Consider the following 23759-nt stretch of genomic DNA (forward strand, 5'->3'; position numbering starts at 1 on the left):
CGCCGACCAGTGTATGCTTTTGGGTAGGTACCCGAATATTGACTCGAAAAATCTGCACTCCCTTGAGACAGAGCAGATGGCTCCAGGCCAGGAAGTGCATAGTGCGTGTGCGTTGTGTGCCAGTGTGCGTAATGCGGTCCAGCCGATATTGCGTAGTTAATCATGTATCGACATTAAAAAGTAGGTAAATGTGGGTATAACGAATTGGTGACACAAAGGGATACATGATGTTGTTCCGCCGTGGGCTGATTAGTCCATAGACATGTCGTCGTCGTCGTCGACATATGCCATGCGAGCCCATATCCTCCAGTGGACAACGCCCACATGAGCGATACGAGTCGCAATATCTTCGATGCCACCCTCTTGCTGACCCATACGGATGGCTGCATCCAGGTCTCGGTCCCGTCCTGCATCCAGGCTGCGGCTGCTTGTTGGTACACGATTACCAGTGGCAATCGAGAACAAGCATACACCTGAGAGGGCCTTGAAGTAGCGCACGCGCATGGCGAGTTCGGTTAGCAGGCGAATGCGGTACGCCTCCTCCATCTCCTTGTAGATAGGGGAGGAGATGCGGCAAACGTTCTCCAGAAGCTTCTCTTCGAATGGGACAAGCATGTCCATGGGGGCATTGGTGAATCGGAAGATCTGTAGAGCCATAGAGGGAGCCATTGAACGCCACTTCTCGTGATAATGTTGGTCGTGTGGTGCCTGCTGAAGCAGAGCAACCAGGCTGTCGCGAAGATTTCGGGCTCTTGTTTTGGCCTCGTTGGTTTCCGAGTTGAGATACAGGGGAAGGACCATGGACGAGCGTGGTGATGACGAAGCCGAATCTGCAGAGCTCAGTGTAACACTGGAAGGTCTTGAGCTTGAAGGAGGAGTGTTGAAGTTGAACTCGTGGTCATCTGACAGGGCGCTCGCAAAAGCAGGAGGCGAGTTGAGTTTCGCAATTCGCTCAAGATCCTCATACATGCGCATGCAGACGTCCAGGTTGATGGCGTCCAGAATATCCGATCGAACACGTCCAAGTCGGTCCTCGTCAAAGAAGAAAGTGCCAGGCAGAGGCTTCTCGCCAGCGGAAGGGAGCATGGACCGCGAGAGTCCCTCAAAGAAAACCCCCGTATCTCCAAAGTAAGAATACATCTTTCCGGCACCGCCAGGGTAAGTTCGAGAAGCCTCTTGATACCATGGTTTAGCATCGCCTATATCCATTTTGCGATTTCGCAGCTTCTTCATCAGAAACCTTTGTTCGAAAGCGGTTGTCTCTTCAATGAGAGCAGGTCGAAGACAGCGTATTTGATGATTTGCAACGTCAAGTTTCATTGCCTCCAAGACACTGAGCAAGCTTCGCATGCCGTTAACAAGCTCCTCAACATCGTTGTTGCTGTTACCGTTGCTGAGCTGCTTGTACATCGAATCAACCCATTCGTCCCGCATTGGTGCGCAGTGAGATTTGAGGACTCGTGAAAGCCACGAAGCAAGCTTCTCCAAGTCAGCAATGCCTCGGTGAAACTGTTGCATAAGAAGTTCCACGTTAAGACCCTCATCAAGAAACTGTCGGTCGCGCTGGGGTACAAGAGTCTGAATGATCTCCTTCACAGATTTGAGAAGCTTTGGCAAGCACCAGTCGTCTCCTGTGCCGTGCTTGGCGTAAAAACTGTCTCGGTCCACGATGAACTCGACCAATTCCTCTTTGAGTGTCGTCCAGAAAATGCTAGCACGATCGTGCTTTCTTCGACCCTTGTCTCCCTCCACGTTAGGTCTGAAATGAAGCTCAGGATCAAAGTTGATATCGTGCCTCAATTTGGGGTTGTTAATAATCTTAGAAACCTCAAGCTCTCCCAGGCTTGATTTCGTTACAGGAGGTTCCAGAGGCTGTGATGGGGCAGGAGACCTCCGACTTTCAGGTCCTGGACTGCATGTCGTTGATGTCGTTGACATTTCGGAAGGATTTCGTGATAGTGGTGCAGCTACTGGTGCTGGTGTATCAGAAGGGCTGTCGTATCGGCGAGGCAAGACTTGTGAGGTTGTTATGACATCGTCCTTCTCGTCTGTGGATGGTTTTCTGGCTGTCTCCTTTTCAGGCCTTGCCTCTCCTTCGCCATTAGGCCCAGGGCCCGAGGTAGACAAACTCCGCCTCGATCGCTCGACCGGGCCTCCAAACCCTTGATCCGCCGTCATGTTGTTTATGATAATTTACTGATTTGATCCACCGAGTGTCTTTGTGAATTGAGTCGAATGTCTGTCAATAAATTATAATTTTCGAATTCAACTGTCGCGGTACGTGTTAGCCACAGCAAGACCTCCAACAAAGACAGGACGTGAGCTTGAGGATGAAACCAAGCAGTCACGAGTATACGACCAGTTGCGGATGCACTCGGCTAAGAACTATTCATCGGCCAGATGTTGTACCTTGAGTGACAAGCAATAGGCGGAACAGTGGTCGAGGGAGTCGCAGACTGGTAGTGTTGAGATTATGCGGTCGACTTACAAGGATCCAGTGAACTTGCAGCGAACAGCGTCGGTATGTGTGAACCCAATTACGGCTGTGTGACAGTACAGATGATATCCCTTCCTCCTTCGTTGCGGATGTTCTCTCGGTGTGTCGCCTCGCAGTTCGTTTCGGTGATATGCAACGCTGTCCTGGTTTGTCTGTATTCTCTTCTTTTCGCGGATAGTTGCTTTTCGACTAAGTGAATGTGTCTAGTGGCAAGAGTAGTAGGCAACAATCTATATTGCGGAGCAAAACAAAGTATGGGGAATATTCAAATACGTCTTGATGTACATACAAGACACAGATGTTTGAAAAAACAGAAATAGGAAAAGAAACATCAAGAACGGGAAGAAAGAGAAAAGGGGACGATAGTGACGGGAGACGGGGATATTTGATATATGGGTTACATCCTGGTTTGGGGTGCGAGCAGGGGAGCCACTTAGACGGAGCTGGCTAGACTGAGCTGGACTACGAGACACAGAAGTATCCATCAAAACCATGATCCAAGTCAAAAGTAATACTATGCCACAGTCTTCCTTAGGCTAGAATTTTTTTTAAGGGAGGCCAAGCGTGGATTCATCTTAATCGCGTGGCATGGCTTAACTTTGGAGGGAGCGGTGGGCCTGGACGCAGAGGCAAAATCAGGTAACTAACGACCAAAGTATCTTCGGGTAGTCAGAACGACCCCTACAGGGTGTAGGGAGTAACCTAACAGCATCCGCGTGGAGGTCCCTGTGAATAGGAGGGGCGTGTGGCTTCAATGAGATCCACAGACACCTGGCCCTGGCAAGCGGTACAGTAAAGTGGTAATCATCGAGGGAGTTGCACTGGATGCAACTAAAACAGCGAATGGTTTGGGGCTGTCGCCCCTGGAATCCAGTAGAAACACAGTGGCTTCTGTAGATGCCCTCTCGCCCAAATGGCGGCATTAATACTCAGCTGAAGCGGTCGATGCTTAGACGAGCTAGTGAGTCAAACTGTCGGTAGCCACCATTCAAAGTACCGCCACTGACACGGAATATGAGTCTGAGTCGATAACTGTCGACACCAAGCTGATAAATTCAGATTGATTCCTGGTACCCAGCTAAGGGCATGCCGGCGAAGCCTGTAAGTGTGGGAGTTTAAGTGCAATTTTAACGCTGCAGCGACAACGTGACCCTCCAATATTCGGGTCTGAGCCATGTTGCTGCTATAGTCTCGGTTTATCGTCTCTGTTAGATGAGTAGGGAATCAAAGGTCAGACGCTACTTGACTCAGTCTAAGGGGGGTATCACGGGGGCTCACCATGTCTTTTTTCTTTGTTTGACGAGTTTTCATTTTCTGCAAGTGACAGATGCGGTAGGAGAAGACTGCTCTGTTATGTACAGTGTGTACAATGCTTGTCGCTCCCAATGCAAGATACGAAAGTCTTTGCCAATATGGTCCATCGCCATGACGAGAAGCGCTGCAAATCCACGATAATCACTGTATCGCAGCGTAGCGACGTATGATGGCCCCACAGACTCATCCAACAGGTGAAGATACGCTTTTGGGCACAGTGCGTGATCCTTCCATCAGATGGAGCAAGTGGATTCGCCATGGATGTCATTCATGGGATCCGCGGGAGGAGATGGAGATGAAGATGGAGATAGCATGCGATGGGATGGGATGGATGACCGATAGTGGAAGTTTGGCTGACGAGTTGTGTGGCAGGTTAGGAGGGATAACGGCTCCTTCCACTTGCAGGGCAACATGTAAGTTTGGAAGGTAAGGTACCTACACCCCAAGCCTCAGACAGGAGGCACCTTTGATATGCGGATACTTTCCGCCTTTCATACCACTTGATAAGGGCGAATTACGTTCTAAACATCACCATCGACTTACAATGAAAGACCATGCGTGTAATAACAACGGCTCAGGGAAACCCAACATCAATAAAAATAAACAAAGCAGGGTCAGACTTCCACTTGCCGAAGACGGATCAAGTCCCAGGAACATTCGACCCAAACAGGCCAGGGATAGCCAAACTTGGCCCGCCGATTCGCCCATCGATTCCAGGGGATAATGGTCATTCGGGACCAATGAATTGCCCTGCCTACAGTAGCACTCAACATGCCACACTGCTCATGTCTGGAACAACTCCAAAAAGGGATGGCACAAAGACTCACGGGCTCCACGCCAGGGACCATCCGTCATCGTCATCGCACTAGCACTCTCTGGGGCGGGCCACATAAAGATCCATCCACCGCCGCCGCTGATCTAGAAACGGACCAGAAGCGTGCATATTACAGCGGAGTTGGAGTCGCGCACGACTAATGAGCCGCCCCAGCTTCGGCCACTACGAATCAATCTGCAACTCTTGCTGGCCCAGATGGCCCATTGACTGCGATGTGAGCCAACAAAGCCAATCCGAATGCTGACTGATGAGAGTGTAAAATCATGGTTCTTGTGGCAGTGTTTAAATTTGTGACGACAATCCATCTGAACCTCGGCCAGAAAGAATCTTTTCACGCAGACGGTATGCGCTTATGCCGCCAACCGCCACCACCACAAATGCTGTGTCTTCTGGGTCTTTGTCAGGATCATTCTGGTTTCATTGCATGATTGCGCCTCGCCACGGGCAGGACGACGTCGCTGCAGTAGTATTACGAGAAGAGTGAAGCATAGCATATGTCCTGTTCTATCATGATGACGGGCATAAGAGGGCCCGGGTGGTGAGTTGGGTCGACACCGACCGCCGTGCAATTGCAACGTAGTTAGGTAGTCTCACATAAAAGATGAAAATGCAAAGTTCGCCGAGGCGTTCACTGAGGTTGTAGGGTCGCAGCCTTCCTCGGTGCGAAAAGTGGCCAACTTCATGGCGAAGGCATTTCACCAATCTCGGTCTCGCCAATTGGCCAGTATTATCTCTAGTGCATCCCAGCCCGGTGGTACTGGGATGCCCTTCTGGCCATCTAATCTATCCCTTCGATGTACAGACATGTTCCATGTGCGAACCATCGTAATATGAACGGTGCACAGCAGCCTCGGCAGCACTGAATAATCCGCTTCATTGATTGACCTGGATTGGTGGATGTTTACAATCATATTGTTGGGACCTTGGGTGATAGCGAACCGAATGGTAAACAACATCCAGGGCGAACAGGTCGTCAGGGTTAACCCACGCTTCGATCATCTAGTCAAGTCCCAGCGCCTATCAAGCTCTCCACGCGTACAGCCCTGGAAGTGCAGGAGCGTCGGATGGTTGTGGTGTCGTTGTGGTGTGTTTGGTAGGAGAATCTTGAGGACGGGCCCTCGTCGAGTCCTGGTCTGACAAGGATGACCACGAAGCGTGCATCAGCTCAGACGTGAACATCGGTTCATTTCTCATCAAAATTGTGAGCAAGCCCTGTTTATTGTCCAACGCCATAGTCTTCCAAAAACTGAGGCCCAGAGTCTTGGGCTTGGGCTCATGTTTGCCCACACTGCCAGGGTATTCGAATTTCTCAATGAGTCAGGATTGACAACAAGCAGAAAAGGCTCCATCATTTTCAACAAGAACACAGCCAAAACACCATCGGTGTGGAACCACATCACCATCCGCCAGGACACGAAGTGGCCAACGCATCAATGCACCTAAATTTGAAGTACAGCCCAAAACTTGGCTGCAATGCTGCTCTGCCCAAGATTACTGCAAAGCCATGAAAATGGATGGGATTCTTTCACCGCCGTAGCGATAGTCGCAGTCACATTCAGACTCTGGTGTAACAATTCGTGGCTGACTTGGTCGCAACTTTCATTTTCCGCATACCACATATTACCTACCGAACGGCGAGTTCAATGAGGTTTTCCGAATCAGCCGACTTCAAGAGTTCGACGCATGCATCACCAAATGCACCTCCAATGTAACAGCGATGTTCTATTCATTTCCACATCGCTAATCTCAAATCTAAATCATGGCATTCGACGCCAAACTTGAATCGGAGATGCCGTCTCTTATTGGAATGCTCTTCGTGTGCGCAACTCTATTTATTCCGTGGAGGAGGTACAGTGTTCAAATTTCTGACTAAGGCTCATCAGCCGCTTCGCCTCAATCCCTTGTTCAGCTCATTTTGTCCATGCGGCGTCATTCTGGTGTACCATTCCGTCCGCCCAGCTCAGGTCGGAAACCACCATATCGGACAAGGCGAGGGTGCAACCAGCGTACCCCAGAAACATTACATCAGAAACTCAGAATACTCTCGAGAGCATGGAAGCTTTACTCTCGCCTGGGTATTAGTGAAACACAATTTATTTGATCTACCCTATTCAATGGAAGTGGAAGCGATTGAGTCGGCTTTCCAAGTATTCGGGGTTGATGGCCACGGGGGAGAGAAAAATGACCATACACCACTAATATCCTTAAAAGGTTGTTTATTCCTTTCCTCATTGTTACGGGTCTAGCGAAACCCAAAATTGTTGGCCACCTACGTACTGAGACGAGACCTGGCGAAGCGGGATAGGCAATAGTGCCATGCAAGGCAAAGGAACTCTCCGTCTAAATCTCAAGCCAGCGACTCATTGATTCTGGGCTGGTGTGTTCGTACTCTCAAACCGGCAGGTATGTTGGCTACGTTGGTTCCCTAGCCCACGATACTCAACAGAGGCAGTGAGGGATGCAGGGCGATGAGACCAAGAAAGATGATGGGTTTAACTCAGGGACATGTTGCCACCTTGTCCCAGCACCTGTCCCTGCTTGAAGAAAAGAAGAATCCCTCCCTCCCGGTGGATGCCTTATCACCGTCTCGAATCATCTAACTTCGCCTTGCATACGCAGTGTCTGCGTCCATCTAAATGGTGAATTATATACACCAACCACATCAAGCATCCTTTCCGTCAACTCTCTCCTAAACCTCGTCAGCTCGTTTCGTATATGGGTGCCATGTCCCCCTTTTCCTGTAGTTGGGGGTCTCCTAGGCCTATACTTGAAGGCGCTTAGCTTTCAAGACTGGAGTTTCATTGCGAAGGCAATGTGCTGGTTTCACCTCACAACCGAATTACAGCTCATTTTACGAATTGAGTAGGTGGTGTTGCAGCGAGTCAGACTGGGGGGACCACCTCAAGCTTCAGGCCGAGTTCGGGGCTAGAAGCTCGGGGCCGGAGCAGATCCACGGCACGGCGATAGTGGTGGTATTATTAACCCTAGGGCCAAGCCTTGTGGGCAAGGAGCGGCGGAAGGCCGCATTTCAGCATGGCATGGTTTGGTATTGGCGGTTTTGATACTCGGTCGGTCAGCACACCACTTATTGATTCCCTTTGTTATGCGGGATGTCTAGGTCGTGTATGGATGTGTACGACCGTGCTCGGTGTGCGATCGTATTCATGCAAGAGTTACGCCTCTGTCGCACGCATATGACGGCGTCAGGCGTTGCTAATGACTGACTACAGGCAGTACTGTCTTGATGGTGATCAACCTTGCAACTTGCAAGTGTGTGCCATGGCGGCGTAGGATGGCAGGATGGTAACCTCTCATTACCTGTGTCTTAGGACTGCGCATCTGGCTTGGATCATTGTTGTTATTTCAACATACCATGCCAGTCCAATGAGCCATGATCTGATTGATCTTCACTCTAAGAACAACAATTTCAATTTGTCTGGAGGAATCCCAATAAATTGGTCCTTTGCCTAACATTACAGTACATCAATCTGACACTGAAAAGCCTTATCCTTATCCAACCCCGGATTCACGCAATATTACCTTTCTTTTCTTTTTCTACGCCAATCACATATATGCTTGCTTTTGCTTGAATGGTCCAGAGCGATGATCGACCAGCAACACTGGGCCAGATATGAAAATAGCGGCTCAGTGGTATGCACGTTGGAGCTCTCGTCACTGCCGATGTGACATCCTTAACCAATATGCAGATGGAATGAACAGCGTGTGGCTTCTGTTCGTTTTTCTTTTGTACCGTTACGCTGGTATACATGGGCTTGATTTCTTTTTGTCGTTATTTTTGTGTAACTGTGTAAGACCACCTAAGCTCCTAGTACGAGCCACCACAACCCATCAGAACACAAAGACAGGCAAGCAGATTGGCCTGCTTTCTTTGAGACCAGTACCGTGCGTGTCCTCCAAAATGGCCAGATTGCCATGTCTATGGTCATAGCGTTTGTGATATCTGAGATTTAAGCCGTCGGTAATCCGGCGCATAATCCGACAGTACAGGTTATGTGGCATCAAAGGTACCTGTAGTGACGAGCCTGTCGAGTTGCAACCCTTTCCAGATATCATCACATTTCGTGTCACTTTTGTGATACTTCCTGCAATACTTTCCTAAGGAGAATCTGACCATACACATCAGGTACTTGAATCAAAGTTTCCTCCCGTGTTTCAAAGATTAGCTGTTTGTGTGAAAGGCCTTGGATGCCGTGGGTGTAACGCAAGCAGATACCGGGACGGGATTACTCAAAGACTCTATCAGGGTATATTTTGCGAAAGAGAAACGGGGAAATTATTTCATGATCGTGGTATGAGGTTTTGTACACTTGGTAAACGGCGCCAGCACTCCCACTTGGCTGTTACTTCTCTTCCGATCCAACTCCTGACCAGTCGTGATATCTCTGAAAACAATAAACGTGGCATTAATGGTAATAGGCTTAGTTGAGGAGGATGGAAACCTGAATATGGTCAGCTCTGTCTATATTATCTGGACCAGTATAACGTACGGCCATGAGAACACAGCATATACTTATGTATGGGCTCAGTCTTTCGCCTATCCTCGCGCATTTCCAGAAGATGCCCATGAATCTAGTACTGTCAGCCTCGTTCCACGACAACGGCGTCAGTCGCATTTCGTACCCGTTCTTATTTCGATCCATGATGCCAGGTGTAAAGTGGTGAACGTATGCGCTCGTGCATATGAGCAGGAGGAGGACGAGTAGCAGAGATTGGAAGTTGAAGAGGGCGGACTAGAGTGACTGTTAGTGCGTTGATTCACCGTTGAAGAGCACAGCGCATACCATTTTGACACCTCGATAAACTATTCCTATGATGAAGAGGTATTAAGATCGTATATCTCGCTCGTGGGCTTCGAAGTTAAGCTCAACGTAGCCTTCTCACATGCGACAAGCGGTGCTTAGGTAGGGGTAAAGATTCGCCGGAGCCGCGACGTGTTTCCAGTTGAACCTCAACCTAGGGGGTGACGTACCTGGAAATAACCCCCACAGAGCTCCGGACCCCACTAAGCACACCCCAGATTGAGCCTCCAGCTGTCGCAAGGCTGCGCTGAGCTGAGCACATGAATCTTTCTGGTATTTTCAACTACATGTCTATCGCGAGGCTGCGTAACCTCGATTTTCAGGAGCCATCTTATTCAAACTTTTATCTCTCGAACCAGACACCTATTCTTTTTTGTTCATTGCATGCGTCAAGCGCGTAGGCGCAAGTAACTACATTCATCATGGAGCCTCGAGCGCGTGCCGGCAAGAATGTCGGCAAGATGAACTTCAGCCATGCAGAGCGTACGTCTTCTCCCATTCACTCTCAAGTTCTTCGTTTGCTGACTCTATACCAGTGGCACAGCTACTCTACGCACACGGCGATGTTCAAAACCCACTCCCAGAAACCGTGCGGGTACTCGACGAAATCCTCACCGATTTCATGCAATCCATCGCCTTTGAGGCGACACGAGCAGCTAATTACTCAGGCCGCCAAAAGATCAAATACGAAGACTTTGAGTTCGCGTTCCGTAAGAACCCCGCGTTCCTGGGCAAAGTCCAAGAGGTATTCGAAAAGCAAAAAGAGATCAAGAAGGCCCGTGAGATTCTGCGCGATGGCGAGGATGAGATCATGAAGGATGCTGCGGATGAAGAGAAGAAGCGAGAAAAATCCGACACAAGGACGGGAGGAGCAGTAGGAGCTGCGACGTCAAGGGTCGAGGAGGAGTTGGGCGAAGCTGACGATGATGCTGAAGCGGAGCTCGATGCGTTGGGTAAGAAGCGTTAAAAGAAGCTGAGCAGAGCCGGACTCTTGCGATTGGCGTTCTACTACTTGATTCCATTTCGGGCGTTCTACAGAAATATTGGTGTGGGCTGGGAAGGCGTTTAGAGCATACTATGGTGAATTGGGTTGGAGTTACAGACAGGGACTAAGCAAAGACACATCCTAGTAAATCAAAGGATCCTCATGCTGTTGGATGGATTGCATTATCGTATTGGAAACCGCATAGCATCGCCATGTCTCAGAGTCTGTAGGCCCTGAACATTGAAGTCTTGATCATCGAATTTGCATACAAGCCTCAGACAAGTAACTGCCAATCCAAGTCGAAGGCTTCATCCATTATGATGTTGCCTTAATTGACACACATACAAACCGAATGACTAGACCTGAAGTAAACCAACGGGAACTGTAGATCTATTTCGAGCCCAAGCTACACTATATTCCAAGGTATTCCTGAGGGAACCACACAAACTTTCTTACCACGGAACGCTGATGCGAGAAACCGGCGATCCTGGGAGAGGATTACATTCTTGACAGGGCCATAGCAACCCTCAAGATTCATTACATGAGTACCGGTTGTTGCGTCGTATATTTTAATAATCCGGTAGACAATACTTACATCCGGGGAGAATGAAACACTGATTGATGTATGGGGACGTAAGGGTGCCCGTTCAGTGATCGCTCCAAATATTGATATTATTGGCATCTTTCACGAAGTCAACAAATTCGGAGGCATGGTTGGAGAGGTGTCGTGATAGTGAGTCTAAAGTGTGATGCTATCTAGGGCCACTCACGAACATTCAATGAACCAACCAGAATCTTGAACGAACTGACTGCAGGCAAGAGTTGTTTGAGAAGGAAAGGGCCTCAAACCGATGAGAAATTGGTGGGAAAGAGAGGTATAAACAGTACGGACAGGCGGCTACCGACTGGCTTGTAAGTGATATATTCAATGTAGCACGGAGAGGTCTACAGGTCTTTGAGGTCTCACAATTAATCTCGGTAGGGGTCATCTTGAGCTCTCGAATTTTACAGATTTCCTGCCTCTACCCAAATGCCATACGCAGAACGCACCCAGCTGCCAACATAGCATGTAGCTCTGCATAACTTTTATGCCTAGTCTTTCCCTCCCCAAGCAGAAAGTCACCGAACGTCTTGTGAAGTAGTGGTATTACTTTATGATACTACGTAGTGATATTCCGTGCTGGATGTAACTTTGGAAGTCGCCAATTAAAGTCATCTATAATGAAATCAAGAAGGGAGGCGAGTGATGGAGGTGATGGCGGTATAGCGAGATGAGTTGGAGCATCTGAAAACTACAGTTGCTGATTGAATTCCCGACTCACTTGGCCCAATAGAAACGGTCAATGATAGGGTAGCATATCTGATGAAGCTGAAAATTGTTGCCTTCACATTGTTCACGCCAGCTGTAGTCTGCGAGTGCTAGTCGTCGAAAACAAAGCTGCAGCGCAGGACCTGTAGTCGACTCAACAAGCTGATCCAAGACCTCAAGAGCAGGTGAAGGGCCTTCTTGAACTTTGTGTCATAAGTTAATATTCGGAAATATCATGAAAATTCACCATCCTGTATCTCGCTACGATCACACTGGGTGGCTCCGGCGTTGATTCCAGTAGATTAATTGTCTAACGACAATGTCTCGACGCCGAATGTCTTGTGGTGGTGATGGGGCACTGCCTCAGATGCCAAACATTCAGCTGAAATGAATCGACCTGAAGGTCCGCAGCATATCTTTTGTAACTGTAGCTGCAGTCGTCATTCCGCCAATTCCAGCCATGGCTCATTTTGGACAGATTAAACACCCTTAAAGCTGGTGCTTGAGACTTGCACCTGTTGGACTGTCTGACATGTGTATATCCTTGTTGAGGGTGACTGGGATCTTGGGAGGATTGCATTAGGTGGTTGATGATCAAGGTGGGTGAGAGCTGACACCATAATGAAGACGAAGGCAGAATTCATCCTTGTCTAGGTATGGCATTAAGCTTAAATAACTAGAACTACAAGACATCGTATAACCGGTGTGCCTGGTACTTGGCGATAATCGTAACTGAGTAAATATTGATATATTGTCCATGATCAAGGCAGCGTTTACACATCCTGTAAAGATTAATGAGTAGCTGGAGCGGAAATATATATGAGCTGGAAGATTATTCCCGGACCCATTATGACCTCCAACAGTTCAACTGGACCCAGCATCTTCATCCTCGGCCGACTTAGCCGATACCGAAATCGGGGCAAGATAGGGCGCAATTTTTCTAGTTGCAGAGCCAAGACGATGCAAGTGGTGGCCAAGTCACATCAGCATCTTCTAAGCGCCCACTCCCTGACTTTTGAGGCCCTCGCCACTGAAGACTCTTCTCTTTTTGCTCGCGTGCCTCAGCAATTCTGCCAATTTTGCCCTTCCTGACTGATGATGAAAAGAGATCCCACTAATATCAAGAACTAAACGGGTACCTGAAAACGACTGATTCTCACTCAGTTTCGGCCGTCCAAAGAAGAGGCTGCCTTTCGTCATCAAGAAGGGTCTTGAAGAGTGGCCTACCGGGGTCTAGTAGTAAACTCCACCCCCACTGCGAGAGATTTCCTCTTGTTGGCTCATCGGTTGGTTGATGTGAGAGAAGAGAGCAAAAGAGGATCCATGATCGGTGGGTTCGGCTGCGGGGTGGTTGGTGATCAATGGTTGACGCTCAAAGAGTCGTCGATCCGGAGCTTTTCCCCTACCTACCTATTTGTAACAAAACATTTCTATTCGCTTCTCAACTGTGACTCTGCTCTTTCTTCTTACTGTGCCGTATCTCGTCATTGACTGATCGTGACAACTTCATGGACTAGAAGTAGGTTCCTGTTGCTATATTTTACACAATGAATACAACTCCTCCACCGTATGAGGAGGTTCCTCAGAGCAAATTGATGCCTGGGGATACCCAAGAAGCACATCAGCATTTGTTACCACCCTCGCCATCACCAAACTTCCTGCCTTCAAAGGTTGATAGTTCGAGTTTCGATGACTTCCGCAGAATGTCATCGAGTCCATCTCCATGTCCATCGCCAATACCTCTAAGACGATTCTCACAACAAGGAATCGATTTACCAGCCGAAACTCCACCATCGAAATGGAGACAGTTCTGGATAAAGAATAAGCCCGCTGCTTACGTTGCTCTATCCCAATTCTTTGGAGCATTGATGAATCTTAGTGCTCGTTTAGTCGAACTCGAAGGCGACGGCATGCATCCCGTTCAGGCCCTACTTATGAGACACTCCATCACAGCACTATTCTGTTCGGCTTATATGTGGTGGAATAAAACTCCCGACTTTCCCTTTGGAAAGAAAGAGATTCGATGGCTGTTGTGGTTGCGAGGAGCAAGTGGTTTCTGGGGTATTTTTGGCGTTTGGTATTCGATGATGTATATCTCCCTCGCTGATGCTACTGTTATCACATTCTTGGCCCCTGGTGTTGCTGGCTTTATCTGCTGGTTTGCTCTTCGTGAACCTTTCACTAGAATCGAGCAATTAGCCACGTTGGTTGCTCTTCTAGGTGTTGTACTAATTGCTCGACCTGCCTCGCTATTCTCAAGTTCTGACGACGACAACTCGACTACCGAACCGCCGGAATCTAGTGGTATACCTGGTATTGACCATGAAGCCACCCCTGAAGAACGCTTGATAGCCGTTGGCATAGCCCTTCTAGGTGTTTTAGGAGCAGCTGGTGCCTTCACGACCCTTCGAACCATCGGGAAACGAGCCCATCCTCTCATCTCAGTCAATTATTTTGGTATCATCTCGACCTTCATCGCTCTATCCATGCTCATCTTTGCCCCCATTCTTGATATTCAGCAACCAGGTTTACGATGGGTTACCCCAACCACAGCCAAGCAATGGGCGCTCCTGCTTCCCCTGGGTGTTCTGGGTTTCATCATGCAGTATCTTCTCACGGCAGGTCTCGGGGCTGACAAGTCAAACCGTGCTAATTCTATGGTTTACACACATATGCTTTTCGCCGCAAGCTTCGACAGATGGGTTTTTGGACACAGAATGGATTTCATCAGTGGTGCAGGATGTACTCTTATTCTCGGAAGCGCTATTGGTGTCGTCATGCTCAAGAAGCCATCAACTGCCAAACTGCCTTTGGATGATGTTGAGAGGCATGGAAATTTGGTGGGTGAAATGGAGGGCTCTCCCATGCTTGTGCCTGATTCAGGGGCGCACGAGGAACTGAGACTTTCGAGATAAAAGTTTAAAAGTTTGAATATTTGTATATACATCACTGACAGGGTCTGAATTACTAACGTTGGACCGTTGCGCCTCAACAAGAAGCGCCACACTCTATTTTGACTGCACGAATTGAGTCTGCTCAACTCTATTATAGGATTTTCCTGATAGCGAGGCAAGGATGAACCGGTTGTGACTGCGGGAGTGGCCCCTATGCTCGGTTTATGCCGAACCCATCTGAGTGGCGTTGTATTTACCATTTCTAGACTGGATAAACGTGACTTTCTATAACCTCATTATTTGTGTAAACCTTTATTTCCTTTCACTGAGGGAATGTGAAACTGGGCTCCTCCAGTAACTCCATCATTTGCTGACTACTATTGAACCATTCACCGAGTTGCGCCGTGTTACCCATCCACATCATCGTGTTTGCTCCTCTCTGACCATCGGCACCATCAAGCATACTCATATCCCCGAGAGGCTGTGAGAATGCACCAGCCTGACCAGGGTCCATGTGCGTCGGTTGTTGGCCCCCGTTGTTCAGACCTGCTGGTGGAAATCCGAGCGCGGCGAGATAGTTGTTGAGCTCAGCGCTGGCCTGTGTTTGGTCTGCCGGAGGAGTAGTTGTCCGGAACTCTATGTAACGGAGTGCTACTGTATAGAGGACCTGGAACAGGCGATATGTCTTCGCCGCTGCATCTGATAATTGGATGGTCGTCTCAAGAGATGTGCAAAAGCTATGCAAACGAGCAAGATCAGTCTGGTCCTGGGTCTCAATAACTTGACAGAACACAACGATGAAAGGAATGAAAGGAGCAAAGAGTAGTGTCCTAATCATGTCAGCATTGCCTTGACGATACCATGTACTCAAGTATATGTGCTCACCAGTGGACGTAAGAAGGAAAATAGACAGTATTATCCCGCCCCAAGAGATCCATGCAATCTTGATGACGATGTAGCGTTGCACGTGCAGCTTCAACACACTCTGGAATAAATGTCACTTTGGAGTTGGGAGGCGCAGGCGTAGCTCGGTAAATCAGAGTCAGAAGTGAAAGACGAAGAACGTCGTCAGAGATGAGAATAAAATCGAAGAAGTACTCCCCAAGATTCGTCTTGACTTCCTTTTCGCGGGTTTTCTATAGAGCGCATGTTAGAGACTGGAATATCGGAGATTCATGGTTCGAGTTCTTACACTCAGCTCCTTACTCCTCCTCGAGATATCCTTCAGATCGTTCACGAGCTTTTGAGCACGGAATCTCCTCACATCATCTGACTGTGTCATAGAGTCTGGGCTGTAGAGTAGCTCATATATATGCCCTTGACACCGAGCTGTAGCGACCCAGAGGCAGATGAAGGCTGACAAGGGTGTAGCATTGGGAGGGTTCGAGGTAAGAAGGGGAACAGTGACGTCCCAGTCTTGAATAGTAGAAGCCCTACCGAGCCTGAGGGAGAGACTCTTGTCTATGAAATATGTGTTCCAAAACAGAAACTGTTTACGCTGAGCCTCGGGTGGTTTGTCATTCTTCATGGTTGATATCCGGTGATAACCTAGAGTCTGACATAGTTCGGAGGCTTTACATGATAAAGTCCATGAGAGTGATGGTTTTGAGATCTCGATAGCGTAAAATGCCTAAAAGTCTGTGAGTATAGGACGTAATAAGAAATATCAAGGGTGGCATACTCCGAGGAGGAGGGCAGAGATCATGTTTGAGGTTGCAGGCAGATGAAAAGGCAAATTGGCCAACGCCGTCTCGGTATTTTCGCGAAGTGTTTTCATGTACCCCTCGCACTCTTCTTGCTCTTTTGCGTCTGTCGTTCGCTGCTGGCGGTCAATGAACATGTACATCAGGCCAACGTTCACAAGGATGAAATCAGCCTCAGAGACATCTTCTGAGAAGTATACATGAAGGCACATGCCCGAGAAGCTCTCCATAGAGAAGAATTCCCTTATCCAGGCAGACACTTCTGAGTTCTCGGCTAAAGTTGGTTAATATAAGATGGTGAAATAGGAGATCCAGATCACTTACTCTCACATTCTCGTATCAAGGCAACGGCTGTTTGAATAGGAGGGAGCTCGTTGTTCTTAAGACTAGGACGTGGTAGTTGCCTAGCATAGGGATACGACATCTCCGTGGCAGCCGTCTGTTGTTTCAGAGAGCTGACAATGTGATGCAGTGAATCCAAAGTCTCGCGTAACTCAAGGCTCGCACCCTGTAGAGACTCTGTACCAACCGCATTTTTAAGAAATTCGTTTGCAAATTCACCATGAGCAGCTAAGGAAGATTCTCCTTCGATGACTGGGCTGTCCGCAGTTTGTTGAGCCAGATGCCCATATGGTGTTGAGCTCGAAGCCTGAGCTGGTGACTGGCGGGGAACATCAGAGTTGTGCATGTGATTTTGATTGGGTTGGGTGCTTGTAGATGACATGTTCATCTTCATATCACGCATAAGCTCCGTGAGAGCCTCGAGACGACGGTCAATGATGTCGATCTTTCTCTCACTACATGGTTGTTCGGCCGTCAGTACGGGTTACTTGTTGGTGCAAAACAAAGTAGCGAGTGGTCAGGTAGTATCAAAAGCGATAGATCAGGAATAAAAGATAGGTAGAATCGAGATCTGGGGTAACTTACTATTGGGCTGAGAGGAGGATCCGGGTTCTTTTCTCTTTTGGGCGAGTATCATGGTGTGTACACGGGATCTTGGCGTGAATACAATGAGAGCAGGGCGAGTTTCTATCGCAGCGAATCTATATAGGTTGATGTTACTATTTAGCTATAGTTGTTGGGTTGAGTGAAATAATCGCAAGTGAGAGTTAGGACCATGTCGAAGATGACTTTCACTCTTCACCCCAGCCTCTGTGGCTAGTGTTCTTTAATGAATGGAGCATTGATGAAGTGATATGCATAAAAGATTGATTAGATTGATATGTACATACCTTGCGAGTTCGGCATGCATCGCACTAAGATTAAGCAGTGTTAGTGACGAGGACGTGGGGATAGAGCCAGGACACAGGGCTTTAGGGTCTGTGTACTAACTGCTCGTCGAATGGTCAAATTAGAGGGATTCTGGGGCCCATCAGATCCCTCATCAGGACCATCATCCAACTGGGCCCGAGAATCTTCAGCCATGATGTTAAATACGGGAATCACGGGCACCGTTTGTGTGGAGGACAGGCTCAGACAGGGGGCAGACAGCTGAGTGAGGGGTCAGATACAGACAAGATGCAATGAAATGATGCCACAGAGAACAATGTTTATTTGAAAGAGACTGACACGACTCACACCAAAGACTCGTGAGGTTCAACGGAACGCGCGGGGTCCGGAAGAATAGAGACCGTTGAATATGAGATCCGGATGTGGAGACTCGAGTTTGCGGCTCCCGAGAACACCGTAATTCCGAAAGAGCCAATAGGAAGAGAGAATGCTCCGGGGCAAGGATCTCCATTCAGATGGAAGATGGTCTCATCTAATCTCTGAGTTCCATTGATAAAGTTTAGGTTGCCATCTCAAAATACACGAAGACATTTGCGTGATTTGATGATGCAGTCTCACTTGAGAAGTGATGCTGTCAAATATCAAGATCTATGTTCAAGGCTTAAGATGAGTTGACATTTTTAATATTAAGCCAAGACTTCAGCCATGAGATGAGGCATGTGTCCGGCATGATTTCCGAAAAGACCCTGGTTTAACTGAACGCATGGCATGCATGTTACCTCAAAGGATCAATGAACTGCCAACATAGAGTTGCCATGTTGGAAAAACATGTACGAAGAGAAAGAAGAAAAATCTCAAAGGTCTCCTTTCTAAAAACAGTATCATATACAGACAACTCAACAAATACACAAACTCTTCCTTAACCTCCGTGATCGCATCGATAATTTTCGTCTAGATATCCATTATCAATCAGTGACCCACTTGGACCACTTTACATGCGGATCTGATAAAAAAAACACAAGCTAAAATGCCAAGGATCACCATTCGTTGCCGTCTAAATCTGGTCTACCCTCACTCCACCCCCGGGTTCACCTCTCAAAAGTTCTCAGGTGGTATTCTCTTCAAAAGCACGCTATCCCCTTGGTAAAAATTCATGGTCTTTTCCCTCTCTTTTCTCGTTCCGTCAATCTATTCCTTTCCTTAACCAGGGCTTATAGCCTGAATATACTGGCCTAATTCTTTGACTTTATATCAAAGCGCCAGATCACACGGGTTCACTTCTTTTAGGCGTCAGGATCGCCTGGTGAATTTTGTGAGGCAGATCACCATGGCTCCCAGTATTAACGAGAAGGAAAATGAAAAGGTTGTTGGTGGCAGCGATGCGACCTCAACTCCTGAAGATGCTGTTGTCAACGCCGAGAGCGGTGATGCTCCCACTCCTGGAGAAGAGGAAGAAATTGAGGGTTCTTGGGGTGACTACAAGGTAATCGACAGCGCTATAAACCACGAAAAATATCAAACTAACACTCCAAAGCGTATCCTCACATATGCAGGTCCTGCGGAGTATCTCATGCAAGGCATTGCTCTCATCGCTGCCATAGCTTCAGGTGCTGGTATCGCTCTCCAGAACCTCATCTTTGGACAGTTTATCACAACAATCACCGACTTTACTTCTGGAGAATCTCAACCTAGCAAGTTCCGAAAAGAAGTTGCTGACCTAGCGTGAGTCCCCCAGAACCATATCTCATACCGTTCTCTCCTAACGCTCATACAAGACTTTACTTTGTGTACCTTGGCATTGGTCGATTCGTTCTCTCCTACATCTGGAACGTCTTCCTCACTTACTCCTCTTACCGCATTGTACGCAACATTCGAAAAGAGTACCTCCGCGCTGCTCTTCGGCAGGAGGTTGCCTACTATGACTTTGGAAGCGGTGGTTCCATCGCCACGCAGGCTACCTCTAACGGCCGCTTGATCCAAACCGGCATCGCTGAGAAACTTGGTCTCTTCTTTCAGGGCATCGCAGCCTTCCTCACTGCCTTCATTGTCGCTTTTGTCGTCCAGTGGAAGCTCACTCTCATCTGCTTATGTATCGCCCCGGCTACCATCATCGTCATGACCGTTGTTGCTACGATGGAAGCTGTTCACGAAGTCAAGATTCTTGAGATTCACGGCCAAGCCAACTCGCTCGCTGAGGGTATCCTCGCCAGCGTGCGCACTGTTCACGCCTTTGAGATGAGAGCTAGACTTGTCGACAAGTTCGATACACACCTCGAGGAAGCTCACACCGTTGGAAAGAAGATCTCCATTCTCTTTGGTCTCATGTTCTCTGCCGATTATACCATCATCTACCTCGGTTTTGGACTCGCTTTCTGGCAGGGTGTGCGTATGCTCTCAACTGGCGAAATCGAGAGCTCGGGCGTCATCTTCACGGTTCTCCTTTCCGTTGTCATTGCGGCTGTTCAGTTGACCCAGCTCACCCCGTACACCATCGACTTCAGCCGTGCCATGTCTGGTGCAGCCCAGCTTTTCACTCTTATTGACCGAGCATCAGCTATCGACCCCCTTTCCAAGGACGGCGAGACTCCATCCGAGACAGTTGGACATGTTGAGCTTGAGAATGTTTCGTTTGCCTATCCCACCAGACCCGGTGTCACTGTGCTAGAAGACTTCTCCCTTGACGTCCCTGCTGGTAAAGTCACGGCGCTAGTTGGCCAATCAGGATCAGGAAAGAGCACTATTGTTGGTCTAATCGAGCGCTGGTACAACCCCAAGTCTGGTACTATCAGATTGGATGGTCGTCCCATTGATAAGCTTAACCTCAACTGGCTCCGCCGAAACGTCCGTCTCGTCCAGCAAGAGCCTGTTCTCTTTGAAGGTTCTGTTTTCGACAATATCAAGCACGGTTTAGTTGGTACTGAGTGGGAGAATTCCCCTACTGAACAACAGATGGAACGAATTCAGGAGGCTGCCAAGATGGCTTTTGCTCACAACTTTATCATGGAACTTCCTGAAGGCTACAACACACAAATCGGACAACGAGGTGGTCTTCTCTCTGGTGGTCAGAAACAACGTGTCGCTATTGCTCGCAGTGTCGTATCGCAGCCCAAGGTCCTTCTTCTTGACGAGGCTACAAGCGCTCTTGATCCTCACGCCGAGAGTGTCGTCCAGCAAGCACTCGACAAAGCATCTGAAGGCCGTACTACCATCGTTATCGCTCACAAACTCGCCACCATTCGCAAAGCTGATAACATCGTCGTCATGTCCAAGGGTTCTATCATCGAACAGGGCTCTCACGAGTCCCTGATTGCTCAAGATGGCGCTTACGCTAAACTCGTCAAAATCCAGAACCTTGCAGTTGAGAATGATCCCAATATTGTTTCGACTGACGAAGAAGAGGAAGTCGCCCCTGAAGGAGACAAGGAAGAGCTCGGTCTTAGCAAGACGATTACCCAGTACGAAACCCACGTCCAGGAGCGTCTCGAAGCTGGCAAGGAGCTTGGCAACTATGACAACCACAAACAAATGGGCATCTTTTATGTCGTTTATCGTCTGATTCGTGAGAGTCCAGAGGTTGCTTGGTCATATTTCTTTGTTCTTGCGGGATGTTTAGGAGCTGTCGCAGCATTCCCCGGTCAGGCTATTCTGCTCGCTCATGTTGTGGAGGTTTTCACCCTCACTGGTGACAGGATGAGAGACCGCGGTGATTTCTACGCCAGCATGTTCATCGTTCTCGCAGCCGGTTTGCTGGTGTCGTACTTTGCTCTTGGCTATGCTACCAACACCGTCGCTCAATTCCTCAGCCACAAACTTCGCAAACAGAGTCTCCGGGATATGCTTCGTCAAGATCTTCAATTCTTTGACCGCAAGGAAAACAGCACTGGTGCTCTGGCCAGTCGCGTTGACTCCAACCCCCAATCGATCCTCGAGCTGATGGGCTTTAACGTGGCACTCATCCTCATTGCTATTCTCAACCTGGCTGCCTGCAGTCTCTTGGCTATCATTCATAGCTGGAAGTTGGGTCTGGTGGTCGTTTGCGCTGGTCTTCCTCCTTTGGTCAGCTCCGGTTACTTCAAGATTCGCCTCGACGCCAAGCTGGACCGCGATACTTCGAAACGTTACTCTACCAGCGCTTCAATTGCTTCTGAAGCTATCACTGCCATTCGAACCGTCTCTTCTCTGGCCATTGAGGAGTCGGTCTTGGACAAGTATGTTGATGAGCTGAACCAAGCTGTTACTGGATCAAAGAACGACCTTTTCCGTATCATGATCTTCTTTGCTCTGACTCAATCAATTGAGTATTGGTTTCAGGCGCTTGGTTTCTGGTATGGCTGCCGTCTTCTGTCATATGGCGACATCTCCATGTACAATTTCTTTGTCGCTTTCTTGGGAGTCTTCTACTCTGGCCAGGCTTCTGCTCAGCTCTTCCAGTTCTCAACCAGTATCACCAAGGGAGTCAACGCTGCCAACTACATTTTCTGGCTCAATCAGCTCCAGCCCAACGTCCAAGAAACACCTGAAAATCGTGATAATGGCCCCAAGTCTGGAGGCCCGGTTGTTTTGGATGATGTCCGCTTTTCGTATCCTCTTCGACCTCACGCCCCCGTTCTCCGCGGCATCGACTTGGATGTCAAGCCTGGACAATTTGTGGCGCTTGTTGGCGCGTCAGGCTGTGGAAAGTCAACTATGATAGCTATGCTTGAACGATTCTATGATCCGTCAAGCGGCACTATCAGCATTGCTAACTCAGCACTTCCCACGCTCAACCCTCGCCTCTACCGTCGCATCATCGGTCTCGTTCAACAAGAGCCAACTCTTTTCCAGGGCACAATACGAGAGAATATTGCTCTTGGTGTCGATGATCCAGAGATCGAGGGTAAGGATCCTGCCACTTCGGTTCCTGACGAGCGGATTGAGGCAGCCCTCCGTGCAGCTAATGCATGGGATTTTGTCTCATCCTTACCCGAAGGTCTCGATACACAGGCTGGCTCAAACGGCGCGCAACTTTCTGGAGGACAGAGACAGCGAATTGCCATTGCCCGAGCCCTTATCCGTAATCCCAAGGTCCTTCTCCTTGATGAAGCTACAAGTGCTCTAGACACTGAGAGTGAGAAGATCGTGCAAGGCGCGTTGGCAGAAGCAGCGAAGGAAGGAGACCGCATTACCATTGCTGTTGCTCATCGCTTGAGCACAATCAAGGATGCTGACAAGATTTGTGTTTTCTTGGGTGGTAAGATCACAGAGGCGGGAACTCATCAAGAGCTGCTTGCTCAGGGTCGATTGTACCGAAAGATGTGTGAGGCACAGGCTCTGGACAGTTAGATGTACTTTATGTGTTTGGACTTGAGGATTAAAAGTTATAATCGTTAATGATAGCATAGATAATACCCTTCAACATTGATTTATTAAAAATAGAGTGGTTGTTCAACGCTCCAGGGTAGCCCCATTGAACCCGATGGATGGAATTTGAAATTGCCCTGATTATCTGTTGGCTTAGCCGTAGTAAGGAATGAGCCAAGACTGCGCCCAGGGGTCACACTCTCAGCCGTGTCCAGGGGATGACCTTGTTGTGAAGCAAATTTGATCGTATCTGCTTATCAGATGTTCAATGGAAGGCGAAAGTTTTGGGTCTAGATTCCAGTCGTTGATGGGGAAGTCAGACCAGGGGCGGATAATCCACGGTTCGATTTGGCCATAGATCAGCGGACCCGGCGTGTATGCTTGACTGAAAGAAAACAGTACCAGGGGCAAAGCTTCTAAAATGGGCTGCTATTCTATAATGACATACGATAGTATTAAGAAAATTGAAGAAATAATAAGAACTACTTCAAAATATCCTAAATTATATAATATATCTAAAAGTTATGACTAATATCCAAACATCTCGTATCCATTGAGGATCTTCTAGTACAGAAATCCTTCATCTTGCGGCGCCGAACGGGTGGCAGTTGCCTTTCTGGGTCCCCCCATATTTTGGTACATGCCAACTTGCACTTACGAGATCTGTACTGTACTTCCAGAACGTTTCCCTTCCAACTCCAACAGACACCTCTTTCGTTACCCAGATGATCATGGCTAGAGGGCGACTTTAACCAAAGGCGATAACATTCAATTTGATTCTTGTATACTAAGTACGCGATTCCTCCCCCCGCCGTTTGGTTTATGATTACAA

At 48.4% G+C, this 23759-nt stretch overlaps 7 protein-coding genes across 7 annotated transcripts; 4 read left to right on the plus strand and 3 right to left on the minus strand.

Annotated features, from left to right (window-relative positions):
- Nucleotides 1–11: 11 nt before the first annotated feature.
- BKA55DRAFT_363553 (T-complex protein 11-domain-containing protein) lies at nucleotides 12–2351 on the minus strand. Its single transcript, XM_046185865.1, has one exon. The coding sequence runs from the start codon at nucleotides 2176–2178 to the stop codon at nucleotides 250–252; it is 1929 nt and encodes a 642-aa protein (XP_046049160.1). The 5' UTR covers nucleotides 2179–2351; the 3' UTR covers nucleotides 12–249.
- A 1213-nt stretch (nucleotides 2352–3564) lies between these two features.
- On the plus strand, nucleotides 3565–3998 carry BKA55DRAFT_363559 (uncharacterized protein). The gene has a single exon (XM_046185866.1). The coding sequence runs from the start codon at nucleotides 3710–3712 to the stop codon at nucleotides 3950–3952; it is 243 nt and encodes an 80-aa protein (XP_046049161.1). The 5' UTR covers nucleotides 3565–3709; the 3' UTR covers nucleotides 3953–3998.
- A 5087-nt stretch (nucleotides 3999–9085) lies between these two features.
- On the minus strand, nucleotides 9086–9451 carry BKA55DRAFT_690081 (uncharacterized protein; the record flags this gene model as incomplete). The annotated part of the gene is made up of 4 exons (XM_046199448.1): nucleotides 9086–9106; nucleotides 9155–9236; nucleotides 9288–9397; nucleotides 9440–9451. The coding sequence occupies 4 exons, from the start codon at nucleotides 9449–9451 to the stop codon at nucleotides 9086–9088; spliced, it is 225 nt and encodes a 74-aa protein (XP_046049162.1).
- Nucleotides 9452–9645: 194 nt separating this feature from the next.
- On the plus strand, nucleotides 9646–10800 carry BKA55DRAFT_568082 (transcription initiation factor IID, 18kD subunit-domain-containing protein). Its single transcript, XM_046192790.1, has 2 exons — nucleotides 9646–9949; nucleotides 10003–10800. Exons 1-2 carry the CDS (start codon nucleotides 9889–9891, stop codon nucleotides 10431–10433), a joined length of 492 nt encoding a protein of 163 aa, XP_046049163.1. The 5' UTR covers nucleotides 9646–9888; the 3' UTR covers nucleotides 10434–10800.
- Nucleotides 10801–13307: 2507 nt separating this feature from the next.
- On the plus strand, nucleotides 13308–14675 carry BKA55DRAFT_594067 (uncharacterized protein; the record flags this gene model as incomplete). Its single annotated transcript, XM_046195626.1, has 1 exon — nucleotides 13308–14675. One exon carries the CDS (start codon nucleotides 13308–13310, stop codon nucleotides 14673–14675), a length of 1368 nt encoding a protein of 455 aa, XP_046049164.1.
- A 150-nt stretch (nucleotides 14676–14825) lies between these two features.
- BKA55DRAFT_363771 (uncharacterized protein) lies at nucleotides 14826–17444 on the minus strand. Its single transcript, XM_046185867.1, has 5 exons — nucleotides 16682–17444; nucleotides 16336–16631; nucleotides 15847–16284; nucleotides 15540–15790; nucleotides 14826–15484 (listed from the first exon to the last, which is right to left on the minus strand). Exons 1-5 carry the CDS (start codon nucleotides 17100–17102, stop codon nucleotides 14977–14979), a joined length of 1914 nt encoding a protein of 637 aa, XP_046049165.1. The 5' UTR covers nucleotides 17103–17444; the 3' UTR covers nucleotides 14826–14976.
- A 1470-nt stretch (nucleotides 17445–18914) lies between these two features.
- On the plus strand, nucleotides 18915–22909 carry BKA55DRAFT_690085 (P-loop containing nucleoside triphosphate hydrolase protein; the record flags this gene model as incomplete). The annotated part of the gene is made up of 3 exons (XM_046199449.1): nucleotides 18915–19070; nucleotides 19122–19309; nucleotides 19363–22909. The coding sequence occupies 3 exons, from the start codon at nucleotides 18915–18917 to the stop codon at nucleotides 22907–22909; spliced, it is 3891 nt and encodes a 1296-aa protein (XP_046049166.1).
- Between the last annotated feature and the right edge of the window lie 850 nt (nucleotides 22910–23759).

Source organism: Fusarium redolens, assembly GCF_020744475.1.
Source record: "Fusarium redolens strain MPI-CAGE-AT-0023 chromosome Unknown BKA55scaffold_8, whole genome shotgun sequence".
In the NCBI taxonomy this organism is placed as follows: domain Eukaryota; kingdom Fungi; phylum Ascomycota; class Sordariomycetes; order Hypocreales; family Nectriaceae; genus Fusarium; species Fusarium redolens.

Coding starts and splice junctions, on each gene's coding strand:
- BKA55DRAFT_363553 (XM_046185865.1), bottom strand. CDS start 2,178: ATGACGGCGGATCAAGGGTTTGGAGGCCCGGTCGAGCGATCGAGGCGG.
- BKA55DRAFT_568082 (XM_046192790.1), top strand. CDS start 9,889: ATGGAGCCTCGAGCGCGTGCCGGCAAGAATGTCGGCAAGATGAACTTC. Junction 9,950..10,002: donor GAACTTCAGCCATGCAGAGC/GTACGTCTTCTC, acceptor ACTCTATACCAG/TGGCACAGCTACTCTACGCA.
- BKA55DRAFT_363559 (XM_046185866.1), top strand. CDS start 3,710: ATGAGTAGGGAATCAAAGGTCAGACGCTACTTGACTCAGTCTAAGGGG.
- BKA55DRAFT_363771 (XM_046185867.1), bottom strand. CDS start 17,102: ATGCGTGATATGAAGATGAACATGTCATCTACAAGCACCCAACCCAAT. Junction 16,285..16,335: donor TCTCTGCCCTCCTCCTCGGA/GTATGCCACCCT, acceptor ACAGACTTTTAG/GCATTTTACGCTATCGAGAT. Junction 15,791..15,846: donor GGAGGAGTAAGGAGCTGAGT/GTAAGAACTCGA, acceptor TGCGCTCTATAG/AAAACCCGCGAAAAGGAAGT.